Raw genomic sequence first — 12,508 nt, 5'->3', positions numbered from 1 at the left:
CTCATCTGGTTGAACCACTGCTAAATATCCCCATGCTGCTGATCACATATATGGTATATAACATGTGAGCACCATTATATATTACAGACTGTGATAGACAATTTGCTCCAGGAAAGTTAGAGTGAACTTGTGACTTTAAATGAGCATCATTATTCCACAATACTGTGAATATCCGGAAATTATGTAATCACTTAATCACAATCAAAAAAAAAAAAAGAACCTCGGGGAAGGGAGAGAGGGAGGGGATGGTAGGGGGAAAACAATGGAGGGGGTAACAATGTTCAATAGGAAGTGTACTCATTACCTCACTCATGTAACTATAACCCTCTGTTACAATAAAAAAATTTATTTGTAAAAAAAAAAGAAAAAAATGGGTAAACTGAGAACTCTTTATTCATATGGACCTCTGTCTCTACCCTTAGTAAGCGTGGGGCCAGACCACCACTGAAGCACTGGGACTGTTTTTGGTTTGGGGCTGGATCTCCCATTAATTCAGAGCAGTCACTTACCTCAGGGTTACTGATAGATTTATTTATTTATTTTGTGCACAAGAGAGAGCAAAGTGGGTAGATTGGCCTTTTGTTGCTATTTTAAAGAGAAGATCTCCCTCTGTAGCCCAGGCTGATTCCAGCCAGTCATCCCTGTGGTAAGGTTCCCCGTTGGCCCTAGGGATCAAAAGGGACAGCAATGCCAGAGGGAAAACTAAGCCTCTTAACACCACATTAGATGGCAAATTCACACCCAGTCACTGGGGAAGTGCCAGTCAAGTTCCATGTTAAAATGTTCATTTCTCACATTGGCAAGTTGCACCCCAAGGTCCTGGTAGGTGTGAAGTTATTAGGTTGGGTGGCAGAGCAGTGCGGAGCCACGTTCACTCCCTAGGAACCAGAGGCACTGGGATAGAAGTTACTCTCAGAGAAGCATCCTTGGGATCTTCAGAGGGTGGATCTTTCTGGACAGCCTGGGACAAGTCACCTATATGTGATTTGCCAGGTGACTCACTTGTAAGTGTGGAGGACTTTCAGCACACCAGGCAGCTTCTGCAGTATATTTCATTTAGTCTGCCTGACAAACACAGAAAATACCCATATGTCCCCATTTATAAAAGGGAACTGAGCTCTGGTGCACAGCACTTTCTCTGAGGCCCCCAGTACAGTGTAAGTGCAACTCTGTCTCTAAGCCTGTGGGGTTTTTTTGTTTTTGTTTTTTGTCAGTCGTGGGGCCTGAACTCTGGGCCTGGGCGCTGTCCCTCAGCTCTTCAGCTCAAGGCTAGCACTCTACCACTTGAGCCACAATGCCACTTCTGGCTTTTTCTGCTTATGTGGTGCTGAGGAATTGAACTCAGGGCCTCATACATGCAAGGCAAGCACTCTACCACTGAGCCACCTTCCCAGTCCCTAAGCCTGTGTTTTTTACATCTTCCTCCTATGTCCTCTGTGTCCTTTGTGTCTTGAGCTTTTCACTTGCCAGAGTGGCCAACAAGCTATGGGGAAGCCCGGCTCTGACTACGGGGTGTGCCCTCCTGCTGGAGGCCAGTGATTGGAGCCTTGGCGCCCTCTGCTGGATAAGAACTAAAATACTGATGTCAGGCCGTGTGTGTGTGTGTGTGTGTGTGTGTGTGTGTGTGTGTGTGTGTGTGTGTGTGTGTGTGTGTGTGTGTGTGTTCCTTTTCTTTTACTAGGTCTTTTTTTTTCTTTTAGGCAGCATTGAAGTTTGAACTTGGGGACTATGCTTGCTAGGCAGGTTCTCTAATACTTAAGTTATGCCTCCAACAATGTTTGCTTTTTCTTTTCTTTTCCTTTTCTTTTCTTTTTTTTTAAATTGGTCATGGGCGCTGTCCCTGAGCGCTTCAGCTCAAAGCAAGTGCTCTACCACTTGTGTCACAGTGCCACTTCCTGTTTTCTGGTGGCTAATTGGAGATACGAGTCTCACAGCCTTTCTTGCCCTGGCTGGCTTTGAACTGCGATCCTCAGATCTCAGTCTCCTGAGTAGCTAGGATTATAGGCATGAGCCACTGGTGCCCAGCTCCAACACATGCTTTCTAAAGGACATTCATTCTTTCCTCCTTTCATTTGCAGATCCACTACCTATCTAGCTTCCATCTATTTAATCACCATCAATATCTGTCCATCCACAAATCTAGGTATCTATTTACCCATCTAGTTATCATCCATCTACCCATCCAGTTGCCATCCATCTAGCCACTCATTACCATCCATCCATTTCATCTATATGACCACCTACCCACCCACTCACTTAATTCTTCTATCCATCCATCCCCATCAAACAACACATTCATCTATTCATCTATCTAGCATCTAGCTATCATCTCTATCATCCATCCATCTCATCCACATACACCCATAATCCATCCATCTACAAATCTATCTATTCGTCTATCATCTAGCTACCACCTATCTATCCATCCATCTACCCACAAGCCTTCCTATCCAATCATACACACTCCCATCCTTCCATTATCCATCCATCCATCCATCCATCCATCCATTTATCCATCCCAGGCATAGTCATCCCCTGCATTTCACCAGGCTTCTGATCACAGCATCACAGCTCCAACTCTGCACCAGGCCCTGTGTAGGCCTCAGAGACACAAAGACAGAATCAAGGGAGGCCCCAACCTGTGTAACTCTGTCTACTTGCAGAGAACCTCCTCATCCATTATGTCCTTTGTCCCCACAGAGACCTTAAGTGCCTTAGGATTTTTATTTAACCGATGAGGAAACCAATACCTAGAGAAGCTCAGCAGTTTGATGTAGTAGAAACAATATTTGTGCTCAAATCAGGTTCTCAAATCAGGCAAGTGTCTGAAGTGTCCTGAACCTTAGTCCTCAGCTATAAAGTCAACCTATTTGACATATATTTATTGTGTATATGGTATGTGCCAGATGCGGCTTTGGGCACAAACTGAACTTGGCAGGAATGGTTACTGCTGTTCCTCTGAACCGTAGACTGTGACATTACAAGGAAGCTCGCGCATGATGAGAACAGACCACAGTGCCACTAAAGTGTCATGCCATGTCATTGTTATTACTTCTGTAAGGAACATAAGAAGCCTAGGAGAAGCTTTCTTGGGAGAAGAAAAAAATGAGGGACTTGTTGACTTGGATTTTGAAAAAGCAACACATACTAGGGTGAGAGGGATAGATTTTGGAACTAGACTGCCTAGTTCTAAATCCTAGCTCTGCCTCCTGAGGGCTGTGTGATCTTCAGCAGATAATGACCTCTCTCTGTGTTGGTTTACTTATTAGCAAAGTGAGGATAACAATTCAACCACTGTTTATTACATTTAGTTTGTACCAGGTAGGAGCTTGGAGATGTCATGATGAACAAGACAGGGTAGGCCCCTGCTATCTCTCAGGAGTCTGACTATTATTAAGTGGGTCATTACATGCCAAGCACCTGGAATAGTCCTAAGACATACTGGGTACTCATGCTTGCCAAGGTCCTATGGTATCATTTACTTGTACCTTCTGTTTGTTGCTACTCTTCGGTCTTCCGATGAAGGCAGGCAGTATAGAACAGGGATCAGTATGCCAAGGTCACTGGGAGGCAGGTTTTGCAGGACAGATGCATGAACAGGCAAGCACCCCTGTAACAGAGACAGGGGACAATAAGTGGTTCACCACTAGAGGGGTACAGTATGGGGGAACATATCTGAAAGGTGACCCAGTGGTCCTATAAAGCTCCTTCCTCAATCAAAGCCCTCTGTGCTCCCAGGGGACAGATCAAGTGGCCTTTATCACCCTTGAGGGAGCCCCAGATGGAAAGGAGCCGGCAGGGTGGTACCGCCTCCTGGCCACATTCACCATGGCACCTGGCTGCCACCTTCTGGTCTCAACCTGCTGTTCTCTACTGTGATATCTCTGCCAGCACTCAGGAAACCAGGGGCCCACCTGACCTCCCTTCTGGGGAATGGCTCCTAGTCCTGTACTGTCCCCTCCACCCTCACTGGCTCAGAGCAGCTGCCCTGGTGACACATCAGTAAGGAAAATTGAAAGTGGCATGTGGGATAACAGTATGCTTTTACTATTCCATCCTCAGGGTGATGTCACCTCTTTAGTTCTCTGCCATAATAGGGCTCTAAGAGACCTGGAATCAACTTGATGTCTATAGAACTTGACGCTGGCCAATTATATTGATGCTATTTTACTAATTGGATCTGAGATTAAGGAGGTAGCCAGAACTTCAGATGTCATGATACCTGCCACAGAGGAGAGCTTGGCACTGTGGTTCCTGCCTATAATCCTAGCTACTCCAGAGACTGAGATCTGAGGATTACAGAGGCTGAGTAGAAAAATCCTAAGAGATGCTCGTCTCCAATTAACTAGCTAGAAGTAGGAAGTGGGGATGTGACTCAAGTGATAGAGCATGGGTCTTTCCTCCCTCCCTACTTTCCTCTTTCTCTCCCTCCCTCCCTCCCTCCCTTCCTCCCTTTCCCCCCACCCCAAGAGACCAGTTAGTCTTGAGGGAATGGATCTGAGAGCAAACAGGCACATGCCTCCCAGAGAAAACCCTCCCAGAGAAAGACTGAGGCTAACAAAAAACAGACAAAGCATATTCACTTATGACATTTCCGTTCAGCATGTTAATTATTGACATTATAAATATTTATGCTAAATTAGAATACATATAGGCATTATTACCCTTCTCTCTCCCTCCCTCACTTCCTCCCCCACTCTGTACCCAGGCTTGAACTCAAGGCCTAACACTCTTGCTCATGGCTGGCTCTCTACCACTTGAGCCATACTTCCAGCTCAGCATTTTGCTGGTAATTTCAGAGATGCAGTCTCATGGACTTTTCTGCTTGGGCTGACTTCATACTTTGATTGCCCAGATCTCAGCCTTCTGAGTAGCTAGGATTACAGATGTGAGCCATTGGTGGCAAGTTTAGTAACAATCTTAACCTTTTAAAAAAAACAACACTTATCTTCTACTGTTGAATTTCATGCCCCTTTCTTACTCCTGCTAGACAACTGTGGGTGGGGAGAGTCTTTTCACAAGTTGATGGAGCTCATGTATCTTAGAAGAATATCTGAGACTTGGAGGGGTCTGATGTCAGCAATGAGGGGTGGGGAGAGGAAGGAAGGAATCATCTCTGGCTTCCTCTGTATTCAAGCAGGAAGTGGGTTCTCAGTATCAGTTGAATGAACAATGTAACACAAGTAAACAAAACACGGTATCTACTTGACAAAGTCATTGTACAGATTAAGAAAGAGGGGACATGTACAACACCAGCACATACAGAGACAGTACCTTTAGAACACTTTCACTTTTCCAGATAAGAAAGAACAGGTGAAGAGAGAGATGAAGTCTGGAAGTCTGCTAGGCCAAAGTCTCTATCTCCACATGGACATCCATCCCAGAAGGAGAAAAGCTCCTCTCTAATCCTCCAAGACTCAGTGTGACAGGATGAGCAGAGGCCAGGCCTGCTGCCAGTCCTGCCACTTACGTGCTCTGTGCTGTGTCAAATTATTTAACCTCGGGGCTGGGAAGGTGGCTCAGTGGTAGAGCGCTTGCCTTGCATGCCTGAGGCCCTGGGTTTGATTCCTCAGCACCACATAAGCAAAAAGAAAAAAGCTGGAAGTGGTGCTGTGGCTCAAGCCTTGAGCTGAATTGCTGAGGGACAGCGTCCAGGCCCAGAGTTCAGGCTCCATGACCAGACCGCCCCCCAAAAAATACCTAACCTCTCTGAGCCGTACTTTTTTTTTTTAATCTAGAATTGAGAATAATAATACCTTTTTCAAGGGGTGAATGGATAGTGCTTGCACAAGATTGCAAGGTTTTGTCTGGTTGGTCCATTCTTCCTGCCTCCAGGGAACCACAGCCTACCATGGAGCTGTCCGAGGTGCTGAAAACACCCCTCCTCTCCCTTTCTCCCTCTTCTCCTCTCCTCTTCCTCCCTCTCTCATCTCCTCTCCCCCGCTGTCTTCTCTTCTCCCCTGTCCCTTCCTCCCTCCTCTACATCCTTTCTGTCTGCCCCCCACCATATCCTCTCCTCTCCTTTCTCTCTACCTTTCTGCATGGACTCCCTGGAGCCTTGGGGTCTGAACAGATCTAATTTTCCACGTGGCTTCTTCAGGCTCCTGGGGATATAGGGAGGGAATGAGGCATATAGAAGGCCCTCTCCAGGCAGGAGTGTCAGCAAGCTGACAGGCAGTGGAGGGGTCTTCTGTGACTTGCTTTGTTGGCAATGAGAACCCCCAGATCCAAGCCGGCTTGACTTCTCAGAACACTGGTGCGGGAAGCTTAGGATCAGCAAAGAGGCAGCGAGTCGGATCTGATGGGTAAGTCTGCACAGAGGCTGTCCTGAGGCAGGCAAGAAGGACCAGGGAAGGGTCAAGAGGCAAGTCATCCATGGCTGACCTCGGGCCTAGTCTTCTAGGTCTAGCATATTAACCAGTGTGGCTGAGGTGGAGGTCTTAGAAGCTGTCACATGACAGGGGGAAGGATTAGGAGAGGGTTCATGGCTATCTTCAGAGATGAAAACTCCCTGTCTCTTGATTTTAAACAACACACAGAACACTAGAGCTTAAGCATCCACACCAAACTCTTCCCATGTAGCAGGGAAAACAGAGACACAGAAAGAGCATGGTTTCTGTGCCAAATCAGAGATAGAGATGGGGTGAAGGCCAGCTTCTGCCGGGTCCCAGAGCTGAACTGCTGAGCCCTCTCTGAGCCCCTGCAGGCCATTGACTGTAGAATTCTTCAGGCCCCAATACGGTACCAGGACCTCAGGCCAGGGGATCGGACTGCTGTTTTTTTGGGACTCAGGGAAACCCATCTTCCTCCCTGTGCCTCTGTTTCCTCAGCTGAACACAGTCTAGATGTTTATGTCTGAAAACATTTTCAGCTTTATTGTTTTAGCTCTCAAAACATGAGGGGTTTTGTATTTGTATGATGTGGTTCTGATTCAGGTCTAACTTAGGTGAGACCTTGGCCACATTTCCTCCTTTGGAAAATGAGATTCTCTCATTCAGACCTCTGGCAGGGTGGTGAAGCAGTGGTCACAAAGGCGCTGGAAAGTCTAGAAGGAGAGGCGGTGGTCATTGTCATTAGCAGCTCCAGTGCTTACCTCCCCATCCGGAAACAATCAGCTCTGAGCCCACGGCTCTCTCTGAGGGACACATCTCCAAGGCAGGATGGACCTCACCCAGCTGCTATGAGACCACTTTAGGTGTAGCAGCAGAAGAATGGGAAGGGCTCAGAGGGGAGCACCCTTTCCAGGACATGGAGGGCCAGCGTGGCACAGGGCTGGCCAATCCTGCTCATAGGCAACTGTCATAGATGGGGGCATGCTGAGACCCTCTTGTGCTGGTCCTGGGACATGAACTTGGGACCTCGGTGCTGTTCTTGAGCTTCTTTTGCTCAAAGTTAGAATCTACCACTTGAGCCACAGTTCCAGTTCTAGCTTTTTGGTGTTTCATTGGAGATAAGAGTCTCACAGACTTTCCTGCTCTGGCTGGCTTTGAGTCACGATCCTCAGACCCCTGCCTCCTGAGTAGCTAGGATTACAGACGTGAGGCTTCCAGCTCTCTTTGCACCCCAGTGCCCGAGTCCCCTCTCTGATGGTGAGGAGGAGAGCTAATCCATTTAATCAGTGCCTGCTTTCTCAGACCCATGGTAGAGACCATGCACAGTTTTAGTTTTCCTGTCTCCTGCAGATAGCTATTCTCATCTCCATTTTGCAGGTAGGGAAACCGAGGCTCAGTATATTGTCTAAAGTTAGGGATAGTGATTGAGAAAATCAGGATTTGATCTATGGGATTTCAAGGCCCGTCTTTCTCTTGTACTGAACACCACTGCTAAGGAGTTATTCTCTCCAGACTCTTGCTGCTGCTGGCATGCAAATCCTCTCGCTCTCTTGAACTAGACCTCCAGGTGCAGGGTCAGTATGAATTCCTCCAGGAAGCCCTGGTTTCCTAAGGGTGAGATTGGATCTTATTCTTTCCCAGGGCCCTCACAGGAAATGGGTGCGGGGAAAGGTGGCCAAGTCTTGTAGATAGGTGTAGGGCATAACTGGGAGGTTGGCCGAGAGCAAGCAGAAGCCACAGAGGCTCAGGGTGGGCATCAAGACACTGGGACAGGAGAATGAAGTGGGAATATCACAGCCAGGTGCTCTGAGGTCATGTGTAGGGTGGAGGATGAGCTGGGTGGACTTCCGTCAAATCATATATGTGTATGTATACATATATAAACATTTAATGTATATAATATAAATCTAATCCAATATAAACCTAATATATGCTATATATAATCACACATATATATATCAGGATTTGAACTCAGGGCTTCGTGCTCTCTTGGCAGGTGCTCTATCACTTAAGCCACATTCCCAGTCTTTTTTACTTTAGTTATTTTTCGTATAGGTTCTCATGATTTTGCCAGCACCAGCTATGCCTCCCTGCCTAATTACTGATTGAAAGGGAGCTCACTAACTTTTTGGCTGGGCTGGTGTTGAGCTATAATCTTCCTGATCTTTATCTTCCAAGTACGTGGAATTACAAATGTCATCCACCACTCTCAGCACATTTGTTGACCTAGGATCTTACCTTTTGCTCCACTGGCCTTGAATCACAGACCTCTCCCCAAATCCCATCTTTGTACTAACTCTATCAGGTTTTGTCCTCTTTGAGCAGGGGTGGAAAGGCCCTTTGTCTGAACATGTCTGTGAGTGAGAGCATGTGCAATGGAACCCTTTAGTCATGGCTCACCAAAGTACACCTAGTGGGTAGCTACTGTGTCTGAAATGTGTTTAACCTGCCAGGCCTGTGGGGAGTGGAGTCAAGGGCTGTGGGATGGGGCTGAGCTTGGAGGGAGGAGGCAGAGGAGGCTCAATGGGACTAGGGGAGCTCCATTCACTTTAGAGGCAAATGGAGGAAGACAGGACAGTCACAGGTTGAGAGAAAGAACTTATTAAATACATAAGCATCAGAGACTGGGCCAAGGGCTCATGGTGTCGTTTAATAGTTACAATTATGTCACCAATTAGGGTGTGTGTGTGTGTGTGTGTGTGTGTGTGTGTGTGTGTGTGTGTGTGTGGTGCTGGTCCTGGGTCTTGAACTCAGGGCCTGGGCTCTGTCCCCGAGCTTTTTCTGTTCAAGGCTAGTGTTCTACTACTTGAGCTATAGCTCCACTTTTGGCTTTTTGGTGGTTAGTTGGAGATAAGAGTCTTGTGGTTGTTTGTTTTTTTTGGTCAGTCGTGGGGCTTGAACTCTGGGCCTGGGCACTGTCCCTCAGTTCTTCAGTTCAAGGCGAGTGCTTTACCACTTGCGCTACAGCGCCACTTCCAAAGAGATAAGAGTCTTATGGAGGGCTGGGAAGGTGGCTCAGTGGTAGAGTGCTTGCCTTGCATGTATGAGGCCCTGGGTTCAATTCTTCAGCATCACATAAGCAAAAAGAAAAAAAAGCCGGAAGTGGCGCTGTGGCTCAAGTGGTAGAGTGCTAGCCTTGAGCTGAAGAGCTGAGGGACAGCGCCCAGGCTCAGAGTTCATGCCCCATGACCGGACCAAAAAAAGAAAAAAGAGTCTTATGGATTTTCCTGCCTGGGCTGGCTCTGAACTGCAATCCTCAGATTTCAGCTTCCTAAGCAGCTAGGATTATAGGTGTATTCCATCAGTGCCCTGCTCCTCAAGAAGTTTTTATTGCACATGTTTTACAGAGAGGAGCAGAAGGTCAGGAAGCATCAGCAGTTGGCCTGGGGTCCCATGGGTGGGAAACAGGGAGTTGGGTGCTGTTTTCAAAGCCTACTGGAATGGGTGCTATGAGTCTCTGAGCCAGTCTTTGGGAGGATATGAAGCCCCTCCCCCCAAACTAGATGGCGAGTCCTTGGAGATCACGGGTTGATGTCCCTCATTTTACCAATGAGGAGCTGAGTTTTTGTGAAGGGGTGTGTGCCTCACAGTCCTGCAAGATGATAAGCAAACCTTGTCCATAACCCTCTTTCCCAGGGCTGCAGGGGAGCTTGTACCCTGAAGGTTGGAACTGGATTGCGTCTCAGCCGAAGACTGGCCAGTCCTGTCAGAGCCTCTGGGGGTCCACTCATCATCTGAAGACAACCTCTTCCCTACCATTCCTCTCTCTAATGTTTTGGGGTGCCCTCCTGGGAACCAGCTCCCTGCCCTGGTTAGCCTGGGGTACAAGGACCTTCACTCTGGGGGTTCTGGGTCCCTGGGACTGTGATCCCATCTTTGCCCAAGCCCTTCCCAGCATGGCTGCCCAGCTGGCTGTGGAGCAAGTCAACCTGGACCCCTCACTGCTGCCTGGCTTGCGGCTGGCTTCTGTGGTCCTCCCCACAGGCTGTAACACCCCTCATGCCCTGGCCACCTTCCTGGCCCACAAAGAAGCTGTGGCTGCTTTTGTGGGCCCTGTCAATCCTGGTTACTGCCAAGCAGCAGCCCTGCTGGCTCAAGGGTGGGGCAAGACCCTCTTCTCCTGGGCATGCGGGGCTCCAGAGGGAGGGGGTGGACTGGTGCCCACCTTGCCTTCTGCTGCCCATGTGCTGCTGTCTGTCATGAGACACTTTGGCTGGGCTCGCTCGGCTATTGTATCTTCCCAGCAGGACATCTGGGTGGCCACAGCCAGGCAGCTGGCCACAACTTTCAGGACACATGGGCTGCCTGTGGAGCTTGTGACATCTCTGGGACCTGGAGAGCAAGGGGTCACCGATGTCTTAAAGCAGCTCCAAAGTGTGGATGGCCTGAAAAGTAAGTATATTTGAGCTCCTCTTTCCTGTGGGTAGCCCAAAATTCAGATGGCCAGGCTGGGTGAGCCTGGCCAGTTGTGTGGATCACTGCCCCCTTGTGGTCAGATGTAGAACAGGGCTTCTCATCGCTAAGGAAAAGAAGCCTGGCCGAGCAGACAAGACACTATCTTGGTTTTCTTTCAACATTGTCCTAATGGGTTTCTCTCTGAGGGTTCTCCTCAATATTCAAAGCCTGGAGAAGCGGCTGGTGGCCGCTGGCCTACACATCACAGTCACCACCCCAGGGGCTCAGCTGAATCTGGGACTCCAGGTTCTGACCTCTATGGGTCCAGCAAGGTCCCAACAAGGAGTCCTCTGATCTCTCATGGTGCCCTGTTTTCCTGGGTTTGGGGCCCCATGCAATCAAGTGGTGGGTATAGGAGTGGGGAAGAGAAATGGTACCAAGGGACTTGGATGTGGACCTTGCCTCCAGCCAGATCCAACTGTCCTGGTGCCTAGAGGGAGGGAAAATTGGCTGCCTTATTACGAAGGGCCATGCATTAGTTAGACCTTTCCACCCCCCACCAATACAGAGACTTGAACTCAGGGCCTCATACTCTTGCTTTTTTGCTCAAGGCTGGAACACTACCATTTGAGCCACTCTCACTTCCGGTTTGTTTTTTTTTGGCGGGGGGGGGGGAGGCTGGTTAATTGGAGATAAAGGTCTCTCAGTCTGACCTGGTTGGATTCAAATTGGGATCCTCAGATCTCCGATTCTTGAATGGTTTGGAACACAGGCATGAGCCACTGGCACCTGGCTGAGTTAGACTTTTTATCACAAGTATCTGAGGAAAGCAACTTGACAGGAGGAAGATTTAATTTTGACTGAGGGATTCAGAGTTTTTAGTCCAAAGTCAGAAGGATCCATTGCTTGGTGTCTGAGATAGGCAGCTGAACATGTGACAAAGGTCACTTACTTCATCACATAGCAGAGGGGCAGGAGAGGCCAAAGATAAGATAAGATAGCCTTGGAAAGCATCCCTAGTGACCTTCTTCCAACCAGGCCCCACCTTCCTCATCTTTCATCAAAGTTGAAATCCTCCATTGGTAGGCTAATAATCCATTGATGGAGTCAGAACCCTTGTGGTCTAATCATTCACAGTGTTGTTTTTTTTTTTTTTGCGGAGGTGGAAAACACTTCTCCAAACCATAACAGGCTGTTTCTATCTGCTTAGACCTTGAGCCAGCCAGCCAGCCAGGGCCACAGTTAAGGTTACAAGGTGATGATGAATGAATAAGCAAAATGTTATCAATCATTCTGTGGAATAATATGCAACTGTAAATGGAATGAAGTACTGACATTTCAACAAAGAAGGAAGGACCTGGAAAACTTCAAGTAAAAGGCCAGACACAAGGGATCATGTATATGAGTACCTTTAGGTGAAATGTGAAGAATAGGAAGAGCCACAGAGAAGACAATAGATTTGGGGATCTGAGGTTCATGGTTTAGAACTAGCCCAGTGGGCAGGATAGTCCATGAGGCCCTTATCTCCAATTAAAACCATCAAAAAGCGGAGTTGTGGCTAAGGGAGTAGAGTGCTAAGGGATAGCACCAGGCCCTGAGTTCAAGGTCCAGTACCAGCACGCATGCACGTGCAGGTACACACACATACACACAATTAAAGGATGGTAATCTGAGATTCAACCATGGATTCAAACTTTGGCTCTACCACCTTAGTGAACCACCTTAGTGAATATAACCTCGTAGTGCCTCAGTTTCTCTTTCTGAAAAGGAAAGACCATGAC

The 12,508-nt window shown here is 48.0% G+C and overlaps 1 protein-coding gene across 1 annotated transcript in view; it reads left to right on the top strand.

Annotated features, from left to right (window-relative positions):
• The window catches only part of LOC105983940 (olfactory guanylyl cyclase GC-D-like), a 103,897-nt gene that overhangs the window by 63,891 nt on the left and 27,498 nt on the right, over window positions 1-12,508 (top strand). Inside the window, exon 2 of the mRNA XM_013013969.1 lies at window positions 9,969-10,724. Within this exon, the coding sequence (XP_012869423.1) occupies window positions 9,969-10,724 (756 nt within the window). The remainder of the gene's footprint in view (window positions 1-9,968; window positions 10,725-12,508) is intronic.

This window comes from Dipodomys ordii, unplaced genomic scaffold (genome assembly GCF_000151885.1).
Source record: "Dipodomys ordii isolate 6190 unplaced genomic scaffold, Dord_2.0 Scaffold22, whole genome shotgun sequence".
Taxonomy (NCBI): domain Eukaryota; kingdom Metazoa; phylum Chordata; class Mammalia; order Rodentia; family Heteromyidae; genus Dipodomys; species Dipodomys ordii.
The sequence above is the reverse complement of the archived record's forward strand: the minus strand, read 5'-3'. Positions and strand labels throughout refer to the sequence as shown.